The sequence below is a fragment of the Dendrobates tinctorius genome, unplaced genomic scaffold (assembly GCF_039654945.1).
Source record: "Dendrobates tinctorius isolate UK_male_01 unplaced genomic scaffold, ASM3965494v1 ptg000028l, whole genome shotgun sequence".
Taxonomy (NCBI): Eukaryota; Metazoa; Chordata; class Amphibia; order Anura; family Dendrobatidae; genus Dendrobates; species Dendrobates tinctorius.
Window position 1 is genome coordinate 99,662,789 of NW_027361696.1, and position 26,122 is coordinate 99,688,910.

A 26,122-nucleotide genomic window follows, 5' to 3' on the forward strand; every position below is an offset into this window, starting at 1 on the left:
GCTGGTGCCCCCGGAATCCCCATGAAAGGAATGTCCAAACCTAGTAGGAGTCATAACCAACAACCAAAGGCTTATGTCTTTTTGATCCCACCAAATCACAAGACGAATAGCTTACGGAACTGCTCACTATAGCGGAGCCACGCTTGTCCCCCATATATCCCATGGGCCTGATGAATAGAGTCTATATAACAGAATAGTGGAGGGCAGTTCTCTGGCACCTTTTCACCTTTAAAAATGGCCAAAATGGCGAAAGCTTGAAGAAATTAACAAATGTTTGAGGGATCAGGCGCCACCTTTGGTTATCCTCCTCTTCCTTCTTACTATACTTTTTGCTCTTATCCAAATTACATTTCTCTAAGGGAAGCAGGGAAAATTTTTTGACATATTTATCCTTCCAAAATTTTTCCTTTAATTCCTTTTTAAGATAAGCCCCCAACGGACCATCAAAACACACATAAACCTCCCCAAGCACCCTGTCATCCAATTGAATCCTGCATTCCTTTTCCATCTGCACCAACATGGAAATGGGATCAGAAAATCTACCCAGCACTCCAGACACCCTACCCACCAAACCGTACCCACTAAACTGAGGACCAACCCACGTCGCTAAATTCCCAGGAGCTGCCCCTCCCCCTTCCAAACAGGGTGAATCCTCATGGCCAATCCCGCTATCTATCACCTCAGAGGAGGCGGGCCACCAGACCGGAATGTCACCATGACGACCCGCCGTGACGTCACGCTTTCATTGATGCCCAGCGCGCACAGGACCCGCCTCGACACAGGCTGAGGCGGAGTCCTGCTAACTGACGCTGAACCCAGCCTAGTAGAAGTATTCCTCCCAGACCAAGGCCTGCTGGCATGCTTCCGACCTGACACCTGGCCTATAGGGTCATCGGAGGGGCTCCTACGCCTGCGCTGGTTCCAGGGAGCAGTGTCCGGCAACAACCGCCCCAGAGGCCGCGCCCAATGAAGACGCCGCTCGCATGGCGACTCTCCGGTCACCTCCCCCGCTCCCACACTGATGATCCCGGCCACTTGCAACTCAAGCCAGCCAGCAGGCTGCAACTCCGCGGTAACCCTGAGGCTCTCCAAGACCTGAGCCACGGATGCCGTGGGTAAGCTGTGGTATAGGGGGGACTATTCTTGACCCCTGTGACCGAGAACTGAGGGGGAACTCCCCTAACTTGGCCACATAAGTGACAGTAATACCCCACTAAATGGATGCCTAAAACCCATTGTCATGCTGGCCACCGCCCACGTCAGGGGGGTGGGGGTTCGCTCTGCTCCGGCCTTTACTACATGGGCTCAGCACATTGTGAGTAGTCAGTGTTTGACAAATCCATGAACAATGCATAACACCTTCTGCTTTCTCAAAAAAATAGGAACGATTGTCATTGAGAACTTTGAGTTATTCAATTTTCAAAACTTCATCTTGTAGTTATTGTATGTGAACATCTAATGTTTACTTCCAGAGGATGAAAATCAGTCCCAATTATGTGATAATCACACAGGTACAAGGCTTAATACCAGACACAGCTTTGGTAACTATAATGTAATTGCTCTTTTATCTATGCATCCATCAGAACCAATATTTATCCTCTGGAAATAAGCAATAAAGGACTGTTTTAAACAAAAACATGTAAAATAATGTCAGAACTTTTCAACATGCAATGAAAACAGTGTAATGCTAAAACCAGGAAATCCCTTAAACGGAACCTGTCATCCCCCCCAGGGCGTTTTTAAGTTAAAGAGCCACCTTTAGCAGCACTAAGGCTGCATTCTGTGAAGGTGGCTCTTCTGTTTCTGACCCCTAGTAACACAGAAATATTGACTTTTATAAATAGGTCCTCATACCTGTAATGCGTCCCATAGGTATGGTGTGTCCCCCTCTATCAGCCAGCCTTGGCACTCAGCTCATAAGTTGAGTGCCAAGTCATTCTATTTTCACTCTTTGGTTTGGGTAACCTACTTGTGCACCCTGCAGTAATGCCACGCTATATTTTACACCCCTGTATCAGCCGTCTGCCAGCAGTCCATCATGCCTCTGTCCTGTGTCTGGGTGCCACCGCCTCCTGTGTAGTATGCCTGTGCTGTGACGACTCTAGCTGCAGCTTCCCCCATCCCCTCCTCCTCTTCCTTTTTCCTCCCTCAGCACGCAGCATCTGATGAGCTGACCTGCCAGTGACCGACTTGTGTGCCAAGAGAGAAAAAAGAAAGAGGAGGAGGGGGATGGGGGAAGACGCAGCTAGAGTTATCACAGCACAAGCATACTACACAGGAGGAGGCGGCGCCCAGACACAGGACAGAGGCATGATGGACGGCTGGCAGACGGCTGATACAGGGGGACACACCATACCTATGGGTCGCATTACAGGTATAAGGACCTATTTATAAAAATCAATATTTCTGCGTTACTAGGGGTCAGAAACAGAAGAGCCACCTTCACATAATGCAGCCTTAGTGCTGCTGAAGGTGGCTCTTTTACTTAAAAACGCCCTGGGGGGGTCAAAAGTTCGCTTTAAGCGGCTGTCTTCTTTATTATTCATGTTCTGCACTACCAAGAGCTCCTGTTCCATCTTTTCTAATATTTTAACATGTTAAAAATGGCACTTACCCTAAGACCAAAATATAGTAGGAAGAAGATGTTGAAGGCCATATCTATCTGAAGAGTGAAGTCCTTGTAGAAGTTTTGGCAGGTTTCAATAGGGCTGAAAAGACATGCCAGATAATAATACATTATTTATTTTGATATATTAAATGTTTTTCACAACTCAAAAACAGAATTAAATGGGATTGCTGGAAAAAAAAAGGCAATTACAGCATTCAGCAGTTGTGTAGATAATGACTGGAATGGTGTTTGAGCATACACAGTGCTGCACCATTTTAATAGGGATAATAATGCCAAAAGTAAGTGATTGGTGGGGTCCTAGCAGTCAGATCCTTACTAATCCATACGTTAAACCAATATTGAACCAATTTAATGTAATAACACAACTATTATACAATTTAATACACTTTAAAGGGGTTGTCTTATCACGAACACTGGTGGTATTTCTCTAAAACATCTTACCAGTCACCAGTTAATGGGGACCCAACCAATGGGACCCATTTAATTGCTAGAGCAGCAACAATGCTAGGAAAGCAGATTTTGTATCCTGTTAGCTCCACTTGGCTTCGGATCACATTGTCATCCTTTGACTATAATAGCCTATTGGAAATAGCTGAGCTGAGCCTGTAGAAGGTGAATGACTCTGACTGCTGTGATATGCCATCAATGTCAGAAATTAGACAACTTCTTCAAGGAATGTCTTACATTTTAAAGTATGATAAACATAGGAGAGGAAAGTGTTAGGAAAATGTTTTGTTAAAAAATATGTCCTTGGTTCTTTATAATGATTAATACCTACTTCTGTGTGAGAAATGAAGACATCATTTAATAAAATATAATTAATGTATTCAATATTTCATAGTTTTACCTTATGAATTGTTAACATATATTGTTCCTATACTTAATGGTTTTTAAAGATAAAACATGGTCAATATTATTAGAGAACAATCACTACAAGCTTCTTCATAAATGCAGTCATGTCCTAGTTCTGTGAGAGTTATCATTCCTAACCAATGATTAAAGTTTCTGACCCATACCGTATACAGATCAATGACGTCTGCCTTCATGTCTCCTGACACAAACTCAAAAGCCTGCATACTCTGCCAGAGGGCTACCTTGGACAGACATGGCGCCAGCCTCTCTATTTGGGTCACAGTGGAAACTTGAGTCTGAGGCAAGTATGGTCAAACAATTTCAGAACGTATGGAAAAAGGCAAAATTATCAGGTAGAAAAATGGTCAGAAAAAATAATCACTAGAGTAACCCGAGCTGAGACAGTGAAGTGAACCACAGCTAGTAAAGCTATAAACTGGCAACTCCAAGCAGTGATCTTGGACTTTTAGTAGGGTTTGGTGCTTTCCTACTGGCCAAAGCAGGGAGACGATTACACACCTACACTGCCAGATCAGAGACACCTTAGGCTCTACTTTTGGACAAAGCCTGCGCCACCCAGAGCTTTCAGTTCCAACGTCTCCTCCTCCACCAGCATCGCGCACAGAATGAATAGAGTCTGGAGACAGAAGCAAATGTTGTCAGAGCAGGTCTAGGAGGAGATGTGACACAGCCTTATAAATGCCTAGGAGACTGTTTAATTTGGGTCGATAGACTAGTATCCAGAATGTACATCATGGTCCTTACAGGGGCTTGTGATTGTAGCCTAAATGGTTTCCTTCCGGCCTCAGATCAACTTTCCTGGGAGCCATCATCATAAGGTGTTTTCTCTATTTTTAAGTAAATGGTACAGATTTACTAATACTGTGTAACAGACTACATAAACTTAGAATATACAGTCTTTAAATGCACCAAAAATATCTCAGTGGCTCTTGCATGATGATGAATATGGCGTAGTTTTAGACTGTAGTATAACTCCACACCACCTATAATTTGACTTACTTTTAGACCCAATTAAAGCCAAAACTTTAGAGTATAACTTCAGGAAATTAGCAGAAGTTTACACACACTTCATATTTTAGACATTTTACAAGTGTCTAAAGAGGTGCAGGAAGTGTTTAAAACCCTTATTAAATGCGGCACATGGCTTGTACATTCAATTTGATAAAGAATACTTGTGTTTTTTCACTAATACAATTCCCCATCGAAAATAACTTACAAAAATTAAAAGAGGCCTAGATGCTCATGACAAGAACATAGTTTGGCCTCTATACAAGTCTCTAAAGCAGCCACGCTTAGAATACTGCGTACAATTTTGGTCTCTGGTGTATAATAATAATATCTTTATTTATATAGCGCCAACATATTCTGCAGAGCTTTACAGCTTTGCACACATTATCATCACTGTCCCCCCCCGATGGGGCTCACAATCTAAATTCCCTATCAGTATGTCTTTGGAATGTGCGAGGAAACCGGAGAACCTGGAGGAAACACACACAAACACGGGGAGAACATGCAAACTCCTTGCAGATGTTGTCCTTGGTGGGATTTGAACCCAGGACTACAGTACAACGCTGCAAGGCTAACCACTGAGCCACCATGCTGCCCATATATAAGAAGCGTATAATTTGCCGATATTGCTCACAGATCGGAGGCCCGCAATCTACCATCTGTTGTCTGAACTGGGGGCAGTTCTGAGAGACATGCGCTCTTTCTTAGCATTCCCAGAATATTGGACTCTGTGGTAGAGAGTGTTCAGGTGATCTCAAGTTTGTTCCTGGTTTGGACGAGGTTGTCCATGGGGGTGGGTCAGGCCACACCGGGGCCATCCGGTCCTGGTTCTCTTCTGGTGACCTATACGAAGGGACGCTTGTCTGATGTCTCAGTTCTTCTCAACTCATCTGTTGGGGCAAAAGGTCATACGTTGAATGGACCATCTTCCACTTGTTGGGTCAGTTCCTGAAATGCAGTCCTCATCTCAGCCAAGGAGTTGGACTGCTGATTTTCAGCCTGGATTCCTTGTCCTTTGGAGCTATACATTTGCTCAGTGCTAAAGCCCATATCATTCTCACCTTCATGAGCCAAAGCTTCTGCGGCAACTTAGGCACCATGAAGTGTCTCATTCGCCTGTATCTGATCCCGCAATGTCCACCTCAGCAATGAATACATCCATCCCTGAACAAACTGCTTTTTCAGGATGGTGTCAGGATCCTTGAAAATAGAGGTTCCAGCCTTGCAATATCTTTAGCAGGTCTGTAACATTCTCTGACACCGATTAAAGAAGTGTGCCCGGAAACTAGCAGCCGAACCTCTTGCTCCGTAAACCTCCTCTAATATGACATCGATGTCTTCATCAAGTCACTGTTTACCGGGCTTCTCCCTCTAATGCATGCAAGCGTGATGTCAGAGTGCAGCTCCTCAGCTAGGTTGCACAGTCTGTACTTCACATACGATCAGCCCATTCTTCATTTGGCATTCTATCGCTGATATACTTTGCAAGTTGTCTCAGTATGGACTCTGCTGACAAGCTCCGGCTTGGAGCATTTAGAGTCGGTGGAAGAGCGACTGGGACAAGAGCTCCCGCAGACCCTACGGCCTGTACCGCACTACCGTCCCCGGTCGTGTTCTGCATTATAATGTTGTACCCTGCTCACAGCGCCAAATGAAAAGTGGGACGGCCACAGGATGCAAAGTACAGCAACAATCAGCAGACACACACATGGATTAGCTACTGTAATAGGAATATTTGCTAACCAGTTCATACAGCAAAGGAAAGTAAGAGTATATGCAGGTACACTTAAACAGAACTAACAGTTATATGTGAACAAAATACAACACAATTAACCTTTTCTATGCATAAATCAATAAACTGATTTGCCAGTACTTTAGTAATCGCCTACTTTGAACAGTTTTTGAAGTGTCTCTTACAGAAGAGGCCTTTTCTCCTAAGTGGACCTCTATTTCTATATGGGCACATATATTCAGATGCAAGATGGTACCTGTACTTCTTGAGACTGAAGTTTAAGAGTCCTGAAAAATCAGAAACACCATCTTGAAGCTCTTAGGGATCGCCGATGTCTCCAACCCAGTGCTTCCCTAAGTCCTCAGAGATAAGGCTTCATGTGGCATAGCCCAAGATGCTGTGTTCTTGGTTGTTCTCAATGAGTCGGCTCATCTCATGCCGAAATTTGCAACCAATAGTCACCAACAACAGATTCAGAGTCGCACCGTCCTATCCAAACTTTCTCCAAGGATCCTGAGCTTCATTTCCACCTGGACTCTCCTTCAACTCCTCTCAACCGCCCACTAACTAGCAAACCCCCCATACTTCAAAGCCAGCCTCTCGCCACTGCCCTCTGGCCAGATCATATATTACATGATAAATCTCCAACAATACAGTAAACTGTGATTGATCCTTACTAGTGTTGAGCATTCCGATACCGCAAGTATCGGGTATCGGCCGATACTTGCTGTATCGGAATTCCGATACCGACTTCCGATATTTTTTCAATATCGGAATTCGGCATCGGAATCGGAAGTTCAGTTGATTGACAGCCTGACGTCATCATGATGCGTGGTGTGTGCGCATCATGATGCGCCGTCATTTCGGGCCTTCCGGGGGTCTCTGCTGGCCTGCCGGGGGGCTGTGCCGGCCTGCCGGGGGGCTGTGTGGACTGCCCGGGGTCTGTACCGGCCTGCCGGGGGGCTGTGCCGGCCTGCCGGTGGTCTGTGCACCCTGTGGGGGTCTGTACCGGCCTGCCGGGGGGCTGTGCCGGCCTGCCGGTGGTCTGTGCACCCTGTGGGGGTCTGTACCGGCCTGCCGGGGGGCTGTGCCGGCCTGCCGGTGGTCTGTGCACCCTGTGGGGGTCTGTACCGGCCTGCCGGGGGGCTGTGCCGGCCTGCCGGGGGGCTGTGCTGATGTCCGGGGGTCTGTGCAAGCATCGTCCGATGGGACTACAAGTCCCATCTGGCGATGCCTGCTACCATGACAGTGATTGACACATTAGCCAATGATGGGACAGTAGTAGTCCCATCATCCGGCTAATGTGTTAAATGTTAAAAAAAAAAAAAAAAATACTACATACATACTACATGCATGCTACATACATACTACATGCTACATACATACTACATATATGCTACATACATGCTGCATGCTACATGCATGCTACATGCATGCTACATGCATGCTACATGCATACTACATGCATGCTACATGCATACTACATGCTACATACATACCACATACATACTACATACTACATATATACTACATGCATGCTACATACATACTACATGCTACATACATACCACATACATACTACATACATGCTACATACATACTACATATATACTACATACTACATACATACATGCATGCTACATACATACTACATACATACTACATGCATGCTACATACATACTACATGCATGCTACATACATACTACATGCTACATACATACTACATGCTACATACATACCACATACATACTACATACATACATACTACATGCTACATACATACTACATATATACTACATGCATGCTACATACATACTACATATATACTACATGCATGCTACATACATACTACATATATACTACATGCATGCTACATACATACTACATACATACTACATACATACTACATGCATGCTACATACATACTACATGCATGCTACATACATACTACATGCTACATACATACCACATACATACTACATACATACTACATGCATGCTACATACATACTACATACTACATACATACTACATATATACTACATGCATGCTACATACATACTACATATATACTACATGCATGCTACATACATACTGCATGCTACATGCATGCTACATACATACTACATACATACTACATGCTACATACATACCACATATATACTACATACATACAATACATTCATACAATACATACATAGACATACAGTACATATAACATAGAGTAACATACTTACCAATACTTGTCACATTGTTCCCCGAAGCCATTGTCTTTTCCGGAATAAATATTAACATAACAAACCACAAAAATACTCACCCACGATCCGAAGCAGTCCACGAGTGTGTCCCACGACGATCTTGGGTAGAGAACTGCAGCATCAGATGATGCTGCCGTTCTCTACGGGCTGCAGGAATCCAATGACGGAAGGTAGGTATCCTTCCGCACTGTATTCCTCCGCCACTTAAAAAAAAAAAAAAGTCCCAAGTCTCACTTTATGCCATTGCTGTGTGGGAAATTCCCACACAGCAATGGCATAAAGTGAGACTAGGGACTTTTTTTTTTTTTTAAGTGGCGGAGGAATACAGTGCGGAAGGATACCTACCTTCCGTCATTGGATTCCTGCAGCCCGTAGAGAACGGCAGCATCATCTGATGCTGCAGTTCTCTACCCAAGATCGTCGTGGGACACACTCGTGGACTGCTTCGGATCGTGGGTGAGTATTTTTGTGGTTTGTTATGTTAATATTTATTCCGGAAAAGACAATGGCTTCGGGGAACAATGTGACAAGTATTGGTAAGTATGTTACTCTATGTTATATGTACTGTATGTCTATGTATGTATTGTATGAATGTATTGTATGTATGTAGTATATATGTGGTATGTATGTAGCATGTAGTATGTATGTAGTATGTATGTAGCATGCATGTAGCATGCAGTATGTATGTAGCATGCATGTAGTATATATGTAGTATGTATGTAGCATGCATGTAGTATATATGTATGAATGTATGTAGCATGTAGTATGTATGTAGTATGTATGTGGTATGTATGTAGCATGTAGTATGTATGTGGTATGTATGTAGCATGCATGTAGTATGTATGTAGTATGTATGTAGCATGTAGTATGTATGTAGCATGCATGTAGTATATATGTAGTATATATGTAGCATGTAGCATGTATGTAGTATGTATGTGGTATGTATGTAGCATGTAGTATGTATGTAGCATGCATGTAGTATGTATGTAGTATGTATGTAGCATGCATGTAGTATATATGTAGTATGTATGTAGTATGTATGTAGCATGCATGTAGTATATGTAGTATGTATGTAGCATGTAGTATGTATGTAGCATGCATGTAGTATATATGTAGTATGTATGTAGCATGTAGTATGTATGTAGCATGCATGTAGTATGTATGTGGTATGTATGTAGCATGTACTATGTATGTAGCATGCATGTAGTATATATGTGTTATGTATGTAGCATGTAGTATGTATGTAGTATGTATGTAGTATATATGTGGTATGTATGTAGCATGTAGTATGTATGTAGCATGCAGTATGTATGTAGCATGCATGTAGTATATATGTAGTATGTATGTAGCATGCATGTAGTATGTATGTAGTATATATGTAGTATGTATGTTGCATGTAGTATTTATGTAGTATGAATGTAGCATGTATGTAGTATGTAGTATGAATGTAGCATGTATGTAGTATGCATGTTGTATGTATGTAGCATGTAATTTTTTTTTTTTTTTTTTTTTACATTTAACACATTAGCCGGATGATGGGACTACTACTGTCCCATCATTGGCTAATGTGTCAATCACTGTCATGGTAGCAGGCATCGCCCGATGGGACTTGTAGTCCCATCGGACGATGCCTGCACAGACCCCCGGAGCCTGCACAGACCACCGGCAGGCCGGCACAGACCACCGGCAGGCCGGCACAGCCCCCCGGCAGGCCGGCACAGCCCCCCGGAGCCTGCACAGCCCCCCGGCAGGCCGGCACAGACCACCGGAGCCTGCACAGACCCCCTGGCAGGCCGGCACAGCCCCCCGAAAGGCCCGTACAGACCCCAGAGAGGCTGTACAAGGGCAGGAAAGGGTTTTTCTTATTCCGATACCGGAAGTCCCATAGACTTGAATGGGACTTCCGGTATCGGAATCGGCGATACCGATACTTTTTTTAAAGATCGGCCGATACCATCCGATACGATACTTTGAAGTATCGGACGGTATCGCTCAACTCTAATCCTTACACGTATATAATTATTTATTTACTTTTTTTTCCAGAAAATCCATTTTGTGGAATGTTAGACCACACCCTGCTAAGAATTATTATACGTATATACATGCCTGCATGATATTATGTTAGACCCAAGACCAGAAAAAAAACAAAAATAGTTAGACAGCAGACCACAAAAAATATAGACTCAGATGGAGTGCAATGCTGTAAAATTCATTTATATTCATGCTCATATGGCTTTCTTCCTTTCAGCTGCCGATGCCCACCACTGCTGCATTTTGTCCTGATGAAGGGCAATGCACACCTGAACAATAAGATCCTGCTGATATGCCAAAATAGATGGAACTTTACCACCCTGATGCCAACCCTGGATTACTTCACACCAGTGTGGCAACAATGTGGCTTAGGATTCACTTGCTACTTGTGAGCCTCTTCATGACATGACCAGTGGTGTAACTGGAAGCCTTTGTATTAGGGTCCCCAACTATCACAGGTGTTTAAAATTAATACTCTTTTCAAATGGAGCAAATGGAACGAATGCATCACCTGCACCTACTTATGCTTCTGATTATGACTATCAATTCTTCCAGAAAAGAACATACAGTTTATAATCCTTAGTTAGTGAGGGCCCAACCTCTTGGACCTCTGCTAATCCTAATAATGAAAAGGTTGTTCTACAGATCCCTATAGTTAACCCCTCAGTTATTAGGCTGGAGCAGCTTAGTGGGGGCAAAAGCTGGGACGGCACCTCATTCCTGCAGTGCCTTTATTCAGAGGAGATGTACCGTATACAGATATAAGACACATTATTTTATGCAGCACATGCAGATCATTACACATACAGTATATAATAGGATTCTATAACTAATGACTGGATTAGCCCATGAGTGAACATGAGATGAAATAGGCTATAAGCCCGCTGTGTTCTTCTCTTGTTTAAATTCAGTACTGATGCAATTTTTACATGAAGGGTTAAGATAATAATGTCTTACCACTGAATTTTCTTTGCCATATCTCCTTAAAAGTCCCATTAATAAAGTATGGCTGTAGCCAAACGAGAGCTCCAAGAAGCCATCAATATAATGGATAGATTTTTCCCTTCATGAATAGCTGCAGAGTAATTAAATGTGTCTCTCTTCCAGCAAAACTGCATAAAAATCCCATGCCTTTCAGCTTAGCATCTGACATCTCCAGAGACGCGGCCTCTTTACAATAAACACTACATGGATTTCATTGATGCGTTCAGTGAATGTGTGTACTGATCAATGCAGGCCAGGTACACAACAGACTTTTAGTGAGTATCTTGTACCCTGTTGAGACTCAAGGATGTGTGCGCTCACAGTACGAGCGTCAAACGGCAACATATTAAAACCACTATTGTGTTGCTATGAAAAGCTTCATGTTTTTGTGCAGCTTGGGTAAAATTAGAAAACAAACCAGTGCCCACGACAAGTAATTTACTAAATGTCCCTTAGTGGGATACTCTTCACTGACACAAATATAGGCTTAAAGTGGAATCAGTGAGAAATTTGTAAAGAGAAGAGAGCCAAAAAGATAGATATACATAGGGTTTTTTTACTACAGGAGACCATAGTAATTACTTTTTTGTCATTTCAGAGTCTTCCCTTGCACTTCTGGCTACATTTCATATGTTTTTACCTTACCATTGGCTTCCTATATTGTGAAATACAATTTACTCCTCTACAGCCCAAAAATCCTGAACAAACCTACATGTTCCTTAATCCATCTCTTGAATGGTACTTAAGAATAATATTGTCACTGAGGTGTGTTGCATGTTATTTTGTCACTTTTGTGCTATTTATCCCTGTATTTTCCGCAAAGCAGCAACTGGATACAGACATGATAACCATCAGCTAAAAGCATGATTAGGTTAAAGCTATACCCCCAATCTTCCCAAAGACAGATACACTCAATTCAACTAACGAGAGTGCATGTTTACTTCAGCAATGAAACAAAATGATTGGGAATATCAAAATCCATCATGTCTAATCTTCATTTTCCCAAACATCTGCTCTTGCGGAGCTGTCAGGAAGACCCCATACACTTAAGAATGTTGGCGGAATCAGAAGATTTTCATCTACTGTGTATGGCCCACCAATGACAAAGAATGGGGAGTAAGCAAAATACTTGTGGTGGTAGATGTAGAGATGCTCAAGCTGAGCAGAAGGATATTAGACTTTCAGTTCTTCATCATATCAATCTACCCAGTTCAATGTTAGATACATTTGTGATTGAGGATAATGTCACATTTGTATGTTGTTGAAAAGTGGGGCCCTGGAGTTCGTTACCGGTGGGTCTTTGGCTCCTCATTCCGACACTGATCCTAAACATTTATACCCAGAGGGTAAAATAAATGCCTACAAGGTCCAAGACCTTTTCCTAGCTTATCCAGCATGCCATGCCTTATCTAGAGTGTGGGGAAACCAAGACACGGCCTAACGGCCAGTAGACATATACGGATGTTGAGAGCTTAACTACAGTATAAACTCCAATTATCTAAAATGTTTGTGCTTCTGTAGAATTTGCAATATGTTTTCTACATTGTGAGTGGAGGCCAACACACTGGCGCTGTCATGTGATGGGAATCATCTCTTATTCTGCTGTATTTTAGGCTCTTAGTTTGAAATTGTATAAGCAAAAGGAGTCATACTTCATTGCACGCCTCTCGTATCTGCGTATTAATAGTCTCCCAGACAGTGAAATCCATTTCCAGCTAATTTGGGAGTCCCCAGACCATGAGGAGAACTCCCTTAGTCAGATTACAGTGAGTACTACAAAATGCAACCAATGAAAATGAAAAACGACATAGTATTTATCCTACCGCCCCCACGTACACAGTAAAAACAATTATAGATAACACTGGTCAACAGCATTTTTGGTGCCAAAGATATTTCATCGAATTTAGGGTATTTTTGGGGTGCTGATTCTGAATATGTCATCAGTTTTGCCAGATTGGCTCAAGTTTTTGAGATTTTTGGTATCTTATTTATAGCACTTGTTGGTAAATGCGACGCATCATCTCATTAATTTCTTTGGATTAGTACTTGAACTGAGCAGTTCTCAATATAGTTTTGTGTTAATTAGTGTTCTAAAAGTTTGTTCATAGCTTGATTTTTGCACTAACTTTATGTTGTTGTCTGTTTTCCAGTGAAAAGCATGAACTCATCAAGAAGAAGTTGTCTTAACGATCCAGACTCATTCTGTTACATTTGTGGTGAATACACACTGCCAAAACATAGAAGAAACATAACAGACTTCGTAAAAAAAGTGTATTTTGCCTATTTTGGGGTTATGCTTGGGGACCAAGACAAGTTTTGGGCACCACACATAGTGTGCAAAGCATGTATCGAATTATTACGAAAATGGAGCAAAGGACAAAGAAAAAGCTTCAAATTTGGTGTTCCAATGGTGTGGAGAGAGCCAAAAAATCATCATGATGACTGTTATTTATGGTAAACACAGGTACAGGCACATCTTCACAATGAGGGACAGGCCTTCTTGCAGATTCCATGTTACTCCCATTTTCGTTTCTTATGCTTATTGAATCCTTGCACTTGCACTGCACAGAAATAACAGTCATCATGATGATTTTTTGGCTCTCTCCACACCATTGGAACACCAAATTTGAAGCTTTTTCTTTGTCCTTTGCTCCATTTTCGTAATAATTCGATACATGCTTTGCACACTATGTGTGGTGCCCAAAACTTGTCTTGGTCCCCAAGCATAACCCCAAAATAGGCAAAATACACTTTTTTTACGAAGTGTGTTATGTTTCTTCTATGTTTTGGCAGTGTATATTCACCACAAATGTAACAGAATGAGTCTGGATCGTTAAGACAACTTCTTCATGATGAGTTCATGCTTTTCACTGGAAAACAGACAACAACATAAAGTTAGTGCAAAAATCAAGCTATGAACAAACTTTTAGAACACTAATTAACACAAAACTATATTGAGAACTGCTCAGTTCAAGTACTAATCCAAAGAAATTAATGAGATGATGCGTCGCATTTACCAACAAGTGCTATAAATAAGATACCAAAAATCTCAAAAACTTGAGCCAATCTGGCAAAACTGATGACATATTCAGAATCAGCACCCCAAAAATACCCCAAATTCATTAAAATATTTTGGACACCAGAAAAAAAATTTTTTTTCGTTGACCTGTGTAATAAATTATATGTTAGTTCCATGTAAAATGCAACTCGTACAACAAAAAACAAAACCTCCCCCATACAGATGCATCAACAACAGAAAACAAGTGTTAGGGCTAAAGGCAACAATGAAAAATATTCACAAGTCTATGGAGCAGAAAACAGTCAAGTCTGTAAGTGGTTAAACAGATATCTTGACAATGATCATAGATTAAAGAGTAAATATATTTGAGTTTTGCATAAATCAACACGATAAAAGATTAAGCTTTATTTACACTGAAATAATTACAAATGACATTTCATTTCTGTATTATTCTGCAAACGAACATTAGCCCACAAGTTAGTAAATCACATTTTCCCATTGAAGCTGAAGAATACCTAATGCTGAACTCTGATTTGTACAGTACATACAAGATTACGCCTGAACTAAGGGTGTAAGAAAATTAGCCAAAAATTAAAGTGACTGTTTCACAAAAAAAGCAAAAAAAAACACAGTCCACAGCACCAGCTCTACTGAACATCATTTCTGTATATGAGTTTATGGTCACCAGATTGAGATGCAACAAGTGATTTATTTAACCAATTTCCACCCTGCTTAAATCAAGGGGCTAATTGCCCTTGTGTCTGTCATTCTCATTAAAATTGATTAGACTTTGCTAATCACTCTGTCCCCAGGATGGACAATTGTTTCCTGAGCAGAATGCAAGATAAGCGCCATCTTCAGCATAATCTGCATCCCAAGAATATGGGTGAAGGAAAAAATGTGGTGGAGATTAAGTAAAGCCATTTATCTTCTTAGACAACATGGCCTGTGGGATAAAGACAGGAAAGTCTTCAGCATCAACGCCCCTGACCTGCCTGCATGAACCGGCAGAGCACTCCAGCTACAGGCACTGCGTACCTCTGTGTGCAATCTATGTACCGTTGTGTGTGATGTGGGAAGGGGACTACCGTATTTTTGGCTTATTTTCCTTGGGTCACTTTTTCATGAGATCTTTAGGAACACATGTAGTTCATTTCTGTTAAAGGGGTTGCCCAACATTTTAGACTTTTATTTTTTTTTTTTTTTTACATTTAAAGCAAATACCATTATTTGGGTCTTAAAATCATTTTACAATTTGTTTGTACTCAGAAATTTGCACCATTTATCAGCTCAAAAAGAGCATAGAAAATGACAAAAGAGCTACAAAGGTGCCTTTCAATCATTATAGCAGGTCGACTGAAGGGTTCTCAGCTCACGCATTTCACAACCAGCAATAGATGTCCAGCACACAGGCTATAGAAGGCAAATACTGCAACATTTGTAATGAAACCCAAAAGCAAAAACGATTTTATGGTCAATTATATGCATTTAAGTTAAAAAAAAGTCCCCAAATGTGAACATCCCTTTTAAGACTACTCTTGGGAGGAAATATGTGGGCACTGTTCATGGTCAAGCACTGTTGGAGATATAATTCTTGGCTCTAGGGGGCACTATATTTGCCACAATTATTTTGTGAGACACTATGTGGACTCTTATTGTTTGAAGCACAATCCTAGGCTCCATCGGGACACAGTTGCTGCTAAAAGGTAATGTCTGGGCCATATCTGTGTCAGCAAATGCTGAATGAGCCACTTTCTGTTCACTTACTTGTGTTGCACTATTATCTTTGGGAAATAATCTGTATAGAAATGTTTATTTTGAGGTGACTATAGCTATGTCCCTATTATTTCCATGGTATTTCAAAGGGACATTGGGTGGCATGTCAGGCACAGTGTTAGCAGCAACATAACACAGGTAAAAGGCCAGGATAGAGAAATGGAGAGTTTGTCTTGAGAAGGTTGGATGATGTAACAGTGAGGAACGTAGTACATCAACTCGAAAAATTAATCATGTTTGTATAGTGGTCTCTGACGAATGAAGAAAAATAAGGAAAATACTGAAAAATAATGTCTACAATCAGAGAAGATACTGAAGGATGTAATTGTTAAATATTTTGCCTGTGACTTAAATATTGGGACGCTATCTTTTAGGTTCCCTGCCACATATTTCTAACAAACAGATTTCAAGCCTCTGCCAATGGTGAATTTTCGTTACTTTGATCATTGGTATGATATAAAAGGTTAAGTGTTTTGCCCTATTATATTTAATTCCACTAAAAAAATCATGTTACTATACTACTTAGTGTTAGGCGTCTGGTTTCTGCGTCTGCTCTGCAAGAATCCAGAGCCTCACATTCTGCGGTCTCCTGCTGTCTATCTACTGCAGAGAAGATTACTTTGCAGCAGACCGCTCCAGAGACTAAGTTCCTCTGTGCTCCTACTGGGCATGCTCACGAGACGATCTCCCATTGGAGATCGGGAGTCATGTGCCCAGGTCCCGCTCCAGATCTCATTGGTCCATCTCGGAGATCTGGAAGGTACCACACAGCTATAAAAGGCGCGCATGACCATTCGGCCATGCGCTAGTATAGACTTTTCAAGCTAAATGTGTGAATGGTGACGGATGTATGACTCTGGTGACTGACTCATTTGAAACCCCTTCCCTCTGATATTACGCATGTGGATAAGGAATTAGTGCAGCAGTCAGCGCCAGTCAGTAGCAAGCCTTAGGCCACTGTGCACACTGCACCTCTACTCTAGCGTCCGACATTGCGCCTGCTTCCTAGCTTTGTCGACTAGCGGCCGTGTCCTACGCCGCGCTGCAGTTGCAGCCCTCCTTGGCGTCCGCAGTAGCGACGCCACACACACGGTAGGTCTAGATGGATGCAGCTCCTCTGCCTTGGGTCCTGCTCCTGTAACCAGATATCATGTGTGCATTTCCCTGTGGTCTGTGACTCTAACAGGCTCAGCGTTTTTGTATGTTTATGTTGCGGCGCCTCTGTGTGTGAACAGAGCCCACCTTGCACACTTCGGGTGAAGTCGAACCCGTGCGCATTATACTGCCATATTGCTCGTCTGTAATTACCTAGCAGCGGTGTAACACCTACTGCACGGTGGACCCCAAGCGGCGAACGCACTTTATTATTTATTTTTATTTAGTGCATTCCGCCGTTCCTAACTTCTGGTTACTGTTATCAAATACATGAGACTATAGTTTACTCTTTGTTTGCTATTGTACAAGATGCTGGATAACACAATGCTTGGCAATGGAATATTATTAAATGGCCCTTTATGGGGAACCAAGCCCTGATTATTATGAATTACAGCAATTGTCTGCTTCCATGTAAGTCCTGGAAAATCAGAGCTGTCCATGGTTGTTTAAATAACACGGTGGATAAATTCATACTAGAAAAAAAAAATAGCCTCTGCATCCAGAAAGTTTAACTACTTCAATCTGATCAAGCCCACACAGACAGAAAGACAAGCTGACGAACAGTCCGGGATGCCCTGCAATATGCAGTGCTTAATTAAATGTAAGTGACATGACTAGTGTTGAGCATTCCGATACCGCAAATATCGGGTATCGGCCGATATTCGCAGTATCGTAATTCCGATACTGAGTTCCAATACTTTTTGCATATCGAATACCGGAATCGGAAGTTCCCATAATGCTATGAGCCAGTTTGGTTTGATTCAGCCAATGACAATCCTCAGAAGTGTGGGCACATCCTGTTAGGCATGTAGGCATGTTAACTAATGGCATGGCTGTAATTGGCTGCTGAAATGATGTCATGATGCACTATAAAAGCCGCCGCCGCCATTTCGGGTTCACTCTGCTGTGAATTGAGTTAGGGACAGGCTGCTGTTCAAGATTCTGAGGGACAGTTAGAGATAGCGATTTTCACAATCATAGTGTGCTTTACCCAGGCTACATTACCAATCAATGTAGCTTTCTTTTGCCTTGCAGCACTGTTCACAACTGTCTGCAAGGTCTGTGTGAGTGCAGCTCACGCAGTGCAGTGTGTCCTGCAGCCACGTCTGGTTGTAGGCCGCTCAGCGTGCATCACTGCCTCATACATATTTTTCTTTTATTGCTGCAAATATTTCATTCATTCTCCTATTAGTGTGCATCCATCCGTATCTATATACATTGGTTGCAAACACTATAGGAGTAGACAGCGGAGCCTTTCTGCAGCCTTTCAGTGCTAGTGCCCAGTTGTCTGCACTGTTCACGGCTGTCTGAGAGGTCTCTGTGTGTGAGTGCAGCTCACGCTGTAGTGTGTCCTGCAGCCACGTCTGGTTGTATGCCGCTCAGCGTGCGTCACTGTCTCATACATATTTTTCTTTTATTGCTGCAAATTTTTCATTAATTCTCCTATTAGTGTGTATCCATCCGTATCCATAAACATTGGTTGCAAACATATAGGAGCACACAGCGGAGCCTTCTGCAGCCTTTCAGTGCTAGTGCCCAGTTATCTGCACTGTTCACGGCTGTCTGAGAGGTCTCTGTGTGTGAGTGCAGCTCATGCTATAGTGTGTCCTGCAGCCACGTCTGGTTGTAGGCCGCTCAGCGTGCTTCACTGCCTCACACATATTTTTCTTTTATTGCAGCTCATTTTTCATTAATTCTCCTATTAGTGTGCATCCATCTGTACCCATATAGATTGGTTGGTTGCAAACACTATATAGGAGTAGATAGAGGAGCTTTTTTTTTGGCTTGTGCCCTGCAGCCGCAGCCAGATTAGTATTACCCTATTTTTTTTGGAGCCTCATCTATTGCATTGTAGGTTACCTTCCTGCATTGTAATAGCTCCAAAAAGTTTGTGATACTATCGCTTTCACATCTTTGGTCACATCCTTTTTGTTTTTTTAAAAAAAACAAAATAAAGTTCACCAAACACTCTACTTGACAGTTGTGTAGGCCACATTAGCTCATATTACTTTAAAGTGTAGTCCACACACTTTATAAAATTAGTGTTTCTTATACCTGTTAGCAGCTGTTCAGGAATAAGCACACTAAGCCCCCCCCTTTGTACTTTTCTGCCTATCTTTACCAGTCTACCAAGATGAAGAAGGCAGGGAGTAAGGCACATGGTCGTGGGCATGGAGTTGCAGCAGGGAGAGGATGTGGGGATTCAGCAGGGAGAGGACGTGGGGATTCTGTGCCTGCTGCAGGCACCAGTGAGTCAGCATCCCCCAGTTTTACCAGGCAACAGTCCTTTATGCGCAGCTTTGTAGGACCTCGCCGTACCCCACTGCTGCGGAAGGAACAAATTGAAGCCGTTGTCAGATGGATGGCAGCTAACGCATCGACTTCAATGACTTCCACATCCTCTCAGGGCCAGAGCACTGAAGAGCAACCATCTGTCTCTTCATCACCTGCCAAATTGCCCAGGCAGTCAGAGAGCCCTGTACAGGAGCCATCTCAGTCTCTACTTCTGTTCTCTGAATCTGTTGGCTTGGAAAGAGGGGGCCAGCCAAGCAGCATTCAAGAATGTGAAGAAGAGGGAGTATTCAATGATGCGCAACTGCTTTGTCCCTCTGAATCTGAAGAGGCGGGTGGGCCAGTGCCTATGGTCAGCACACCTCAGTACGCATCAGATGATGAGACTCAGGTGCCACTTTCTGGTGCGTACGGTGCTGCCGAGACTACCCAGGAGAAGCAGGTGTTTGAAGAGGGGAGTGTAGATGATAAGGTCCTTGACCCATCATGGCGTGAGGAACAGGAAGGTGGTGGGAGCAGCTCTGAGGAAGAGATTCCTCGAATGGCCAAAACAGGAGGGAGAGGGAGGGAGCAGACTTGGTTGCCTGTAGCCTCCACTTCGGCACCCGTCAGGAGCATTCCTCTTCCAAAAGCAAAAACGGGCGCTCCCAAGACTTGCAGTGCGTGGTCCTTTGACACAGTTGCAGATGACATTTGCTTTGTCAAATGCAAGCTGTGTCACCAGAAAGTCAAAAGAGGGAAAAGTGTCAGCAACTTCAATACCATAAATATGTGGAAACATGTGCGGACCAAGCACGTGGTGGAGTTACAAAGACACACTGAAGACGTAGGCCAACGTACAGCACCACCTACCAACTCTTCAGCTCATGTTGGGGCCTCTTCCTCCAGCTCACACACAGCTGGTTCGGCTTCCTCACAGGATCGCCATGGAAGAGCCTCTGGCACTGTTGTCCAGAGACCCAGTGACATTCCACGCACAGCACCATGTTCCCGTTCATCCTCACACTCCCAGGCCACTCTACAGCCATCGGTAGCACAGGCATGGGAGAAAAGGTGGCCATACTCGGCAATCCATCCCCGAGCACAGGCTCTGAATGCTGGCATTGCCAAACTACTGGCCCTTGAAATGCTGGTGGAGACAGACACCTTCCAGAACTTCATGGCATTTGCAGTCCCACAATACACCGTGCCCAGCCGCTTTTATTTCAGAAGGCAAGCCGTCCCTGCCCTGCAAAAGCATGTGGAGGCAAAAATTAAACATGCACTACTAAACGCCGTCAGTAGCAAGGTCCACCTAACCACCGATGCGTGGACCAGTAACCATGGACAGGGACGATAACTTTCCCTCACTGCCCATTAGGTCAATGTTGTGGAGCAGGGTACAGATCTTGAGAGTGGCGCTGTACGTGTTATGCCAACTCCAAGGATTGCAGGAATCCAGTCTGTACACAGACTCCTCCTCATACTCCAGTTCCTCAGAATCAGCGCTGCAGGAGCCTGTTACGACCGATATGAGCACAGCCGTGGCCAAACCTCAACAGGCCGTACTGAAATCAATTTCTTTGGGGAATTGAAGCCACACAGCGCAGGAGCTCTGGAATGCCATCAAGCAGGAGAGCGACGTGTGGTTTGTGCCAGCGAATCTCCAGCCAGGCTTGGTAGTGTGTGACAATGGCCGAAATCTGGTGGCAGCTCTGGGCCTAGGCAACCTCACTCACATCCCATGTCTGGCACATGTGCTCAACTTGGTCGTGCAGAGCTTTCTGAAGGACTATCCGGATCTTGATGCACTGCTGCACAAGGTCCGCATAGAGTGCGCTCACTTGCGGCGTTCCAGCATGGCAAGATCGCGCATTGCAGCTCTGCAGCGCCGATTACGCCTTCCAGAACATCACATCATATGTGACCTACCCACCAGATGGAATTCAACATTACATATGTTGGAGCGGTTGTGTGAGCAGCAGGCACCAGTAATGGAGTACCAGCTGCATCAGGCGCAAACAAGTCGCACTGTGCGCTGGTCACACTTCAGCACCACTGAGTGGGCCTCTATGAAAGATATCTGCCTCGTTTTGCGTGCCTTTGATGATTGGCGAGTGCAGATGATGCACTAGTCAGCATGACTGTCCCCCTTATCTGCCTGCTTCAAAAAACACTGCAAGCACTAAGGGAGGAGGTTTTGGAAGGCGTGGATGATGAGGAGTCACAAATGCCATCTGCTTCTGGACAGTGTGCGCTACGTGGTTCCTCACAAAGGCCTAGGCATGGGACACTTTGTGAGGAGGATGAGGAGGAGTCAATGGAGGACGAAGACATCTCTCCAGAGGAGGGAGGTACACAATGCTCTAGACAGTATGTACAGCAAGGGTGGGGTGATGCAGAGCAGGCAGAGATGAAGCCTCAAGCAGGGGACAGTGTTTCTTTGGCAGTTGGGAGTCTGCAGCACATTATAGATTTCATGCTGCAGTGCCTGAGAAACGACCGCCGCATCGCCCACATTCTCAACACGGCTGATTATTGGGTGTACACCCTCCTAGATCCTCGCTAAAGGGACAACTTACAAAGCCTCATAACACCGTTAAACCGGGAGCGTAAAATGCGGGAGTACCAAGAGACACTGGTGCATTCCATCATGTTCTCCATTCCACCCGAGAGCAGTGCTGCTAGTGCTTTACAAAGCAGCTCAGTGCGTCGAGGCAGTGGAGGAAGCTCTACACAAAGAGGGAGCAGAGGCAGCGCCTCAGCACAAGGCAAGGCCAGTATGGCCCAAATGTGGCAAAGTTTTGTGTGCCCGCCACAAATGTCTACACAATCACAGACGGCTCCAGTCAGCAGGAGGCAACGTTTCCGTCAGATGGTGACAGACTACATGTCTTGCCCTGTCAGTGTACTCCCAGACGGCTCTTCCCCCTTCAAGTTTTGGGTCTCTAAGCTGAGCTTAGCCAGTATGCATTGGAGGTGCTGGCTTGCCCTGCTGCTAGTGTATTATCGGAACACGTCTTTAGTGCCGCAGGTGGTGTACTAACAGACCGTCGCATGCGACTATCCTCCGATAACGTTAACCAGCTTACTTTTCTGAAAATGAACAAGGCCTGGATCTCGCCAGAATTTGCCAGTCGTCTTCCAGAATAAATAATTGGCTGGCAATAGTATCCAGGTCTCCTGTTGTGTTCATGTTTCTACCACCTGAACTGTAATCCCTGGTCTCCAACACCGCAAGTTGTTGCTCAGAAGTGCCGTCTGCACAGAGAAAAACACATGCTCCAGTGTTAGTGGGGTTCAGTAACGCCAGATGCTCCCCTGCTGTGTGGACGGCAATGTCTCCTGCTGCCTCCACATTCAGACTACTACTGATTTTTAACCGTGCTCCAATTAGACCTCTGGCTCCACTGTCTCTAGTATTTACACAGGCCTCCAACACCGCAAGTTGCTGCTCAAAAGTGCGGTCTGCACAATCAACACTTGTTCCTGTGTTACTGGGGTTCAGTCACTTCAGTTGATCCCCTGATGTGTGTCCGGCAATGTCTCCTGCTCTGTCCATATTCCCACTACTAGTAAAATCAGTAGTCTACAACCGATATTAAACTTGCTGCAATTAGGTCTCAGCCTACACCCTGAATGACCCTGGGCTCCAACATCGCCAGTTGCTGCTCAGAAGTGTCTTTGGCACGGGTACTCCCTCCTGCCCAGCCTGGTTCCAGCACGCCAGCTGTTTCCGGGAAGTGTCAACGTCACTTTGTCACCAATACGTTGTCCTGTTGTTTTGAGGTCGGGTTAGCTGAGTCTATAGTGCCTGCAGTTTAGGTGCTTCCTATGTGGGCTGTGGGTTCTGGTAATAAAGGCTGGTTCCCTAGTGCCAATAGGACAAGCACCCCCTTTAAGGACTGTGGGCTTCGATAACTGCAGCCGACTCGCGGCCTTGCAACTTTGTTTTTCATGGGTACCTTCTGCTACCCATCTGGGTTCCAGTACCATCAGCTGGTTCTCGGCAGTGCCTTTGGCTGAGGTGCCTCCTTCTCGGTATCCAAGTTCCAGCAACGTCTGCTGGTCCTTGGTAGTGCTTTCTAGCACAGGTACCTCCTGCTTAGTAACCGTGTTCCAGCACCGTCAGCTGGTCCTCGGTAGTGCCATTGGCTCTTGTTCCTTCTGCTGCCCCTCCGGGCTCCAGCACCCTCAGCTAGTTCTTGGCAGTGCCTTTGATTGAGGTGCCTCCTTCTTGGTATCCGAGTTCCAGCAACGTCTGCTGTCCTTGGTAGTGGTTTCTAGCACAGGTACCTCCTGCTTAGTAACCATGTTCCAGCACCGTCAGCTGGTCCTTGGTAGTGCCATTGGCTCTTGTTCCTTCTGCTGCCCCTCCAGGTTCCAGAACCGTCAGCTGGTTCTCAGCAGTGCCTTTGGCTGAGGTGCCTCCTTCTCGGTATGCGAGATCCAGCAATGTCTGCTGGTCCTTGGTAGTGCTTTCTTGCACAGGTACCTCCTGCTTAGTAACCGGGTTCCAGCACCATCAGCTGGTCCACGGTTGTACCATTGGCTCTTGTTCCTTCTGCTGCCCCTCCGGGTTCCAGCACCGTCAGCTGGTCCTCGCTAGTTCCATTTGCTCTTGCAGCTTCTGCTACCCATCCGGGTTCCAGCACCGTCAGCTGGTTCTCGGCAGTGCCTTTAGCTGAGGTGCCTCCTTCTCGGTATCCGAGTTCCAGCAATGTCTGCTGGTCCTTGGTAGTGCTTTCTAGCACAGGTACCTCCTGCTTAGTAACCGTGTTCCAGCACCGTCAGCAGGTCCTCGGTAGTGCCATTGGCTCTTGTTCCTTCTGCTGCCCCTCCAGGTTCCAGCACCGTCAGCTGGTTCTCGGCAGTGCCTTTGATTGAGGTGCCTCCTTCTCGGTATCCGAGTTCCAGCAACGTCTGCTGTTCTTGGTAGTGGTTTCTAGCACAGGTACCTCCTGCTTAGTAACCATGTTCCAGCACCGTCAGCTGGTCCTTGGTAGTGCCATTGGCTCTTGTTCCTTCTGCTGCCCCTCCGGGTTCCAGCACCGTCAGCTGGTTCTCGGCAGTGCCTATGGCTGAGGTGCCTCCTTCTCGGTATCCGAGTTCCAGCAACATCTGCTGGTCCTTGGTAGTGCTTTCTAGCACAGGTACCTCCTGCTTAGTAACCGTGTTCCAGCACCGTCAGCTGGTCCACGGTTGTGCCATTGGCTCTTGTTCCTTGTGCTGCCCCTCCGGGTTCCAGCACCGTCAGCTGGTCCTCGCTAGTTACATTTGCTCTTGAAGCTTCTGCTACCCATCCGGGTTCCAGCACCGTCAGCTGGTTCTCGGCAGTGCCTTTGGCTGAGGTGCCTCCTTCTCGGTATCCGAGTTCCAGCAACGTCTGCTGGACCTTGGTAGTGCTTTCTAGCACAGGTACCTCCTGCTTAGTAACCGGGTTCCAGCATCATCAGCTGGTCCTCGGTAGTGCCATTGGCTCTTGTTCCTTCTGCTGCCCCTCCGGGTTCCAGCACCATCAGCTGGTTCTCAGCAGTGTCTTTAGCACGGGTACTCCCTCCTGCCCAGCCTGGTTCCAGCACGCCTGCTGTTTCCGAGTAGTGTGAACGTCACTTTGCCACCAACTCGTTGTCCTGTCGTGCTGCGGTCAGGTTAGCCGAGTCTATGGTGCCTGCAGTTTAGGTGCTTCCTATGTGGGCTGCGGGTTCTGGTAATAAAGGCTGGTTCTGTAGTGCCAATAGGACAAGCACCCCCTGTAAGGACTGTGGGTTTTGGTAACTGCGGCCGGCTCGCGGCCTTGCAACTTTGTTTTTCATGGGTAGTTTCTGCTACCCATCCGGGTTCCGGTACCATCAGCTGGTTCTCGCCAGTGCCTTTGGCTGAGGTGCTTCCTTCTCGGTATCCGAGTTCCAGCAACGTCTGCTGGTCCTTGGTAGTGCTTTCTAGCACAGGTACCTCCTGCTTAGTAACCATGTTCCAACACCGCCAGCTGGTCCTCGGTAGTGCCATTGGCTCTTGTTCCTTCTGCTGCCCCTCCGGGTTCCAGCTCCGTCAGCTGGTCCTCGCTAGATCAATTTGCTCTTGCAGCTTCTGTTACCCATCCAGGTTCCAGCACCGTCAGCTGATTCTCGGCAGTGCCTTTGGCTGAGGTGCCTCCTTCTCGGTATCTGAGTTCCAGCAACGTCTGCTGGTCCTTGGTAGTGCTTTCTAGCACAGGTACCTCCTGCTTAGTAACCGTGTTCCAACACCGTCAGCTGGTCCTCGGTAGTGCCATTGGCTCTTGTTCCTTCTGCTTCCCATCCGGGTTCCAGCATCGTCAGCTGTCTCTCGGCAGTGCCTTTGGCTGAGGTGCCTCCTTCTCAGTATCCGAGTTCCAGCAACGTCTG

The 26,122-nt window shown here is 45.0% G+C and overlaps 1 protein-coding gene across 22 annotated transcripts in view; it reads right to left on the bottom strand.

Moving 5' to 3' along the window:
• KCNMA1 (potassium calcium-activated channel subfamily M alpha 1) overlaps positions 1 to 26,122 on the bottom strand; it is an 867,158-nt gene that overhangs the window by 390,310 nt on the left and 450,726 nt on the right. For all 22 annotated transcript variants that reach the window (XM_073571201.1, XM_073571213.1, XM_073571218.1 and 19 more), the window contains exon 4: positions 2,615 to 2,708. In XM_073571201.1, coding sequence (XP_073427302.1) covers positions 2,615 to 2,708 — 94 coding nt within the window. The remainder of the gene's footprint in view (positions 1 to 2,614; positions 2,709 to 26,122) is intronic.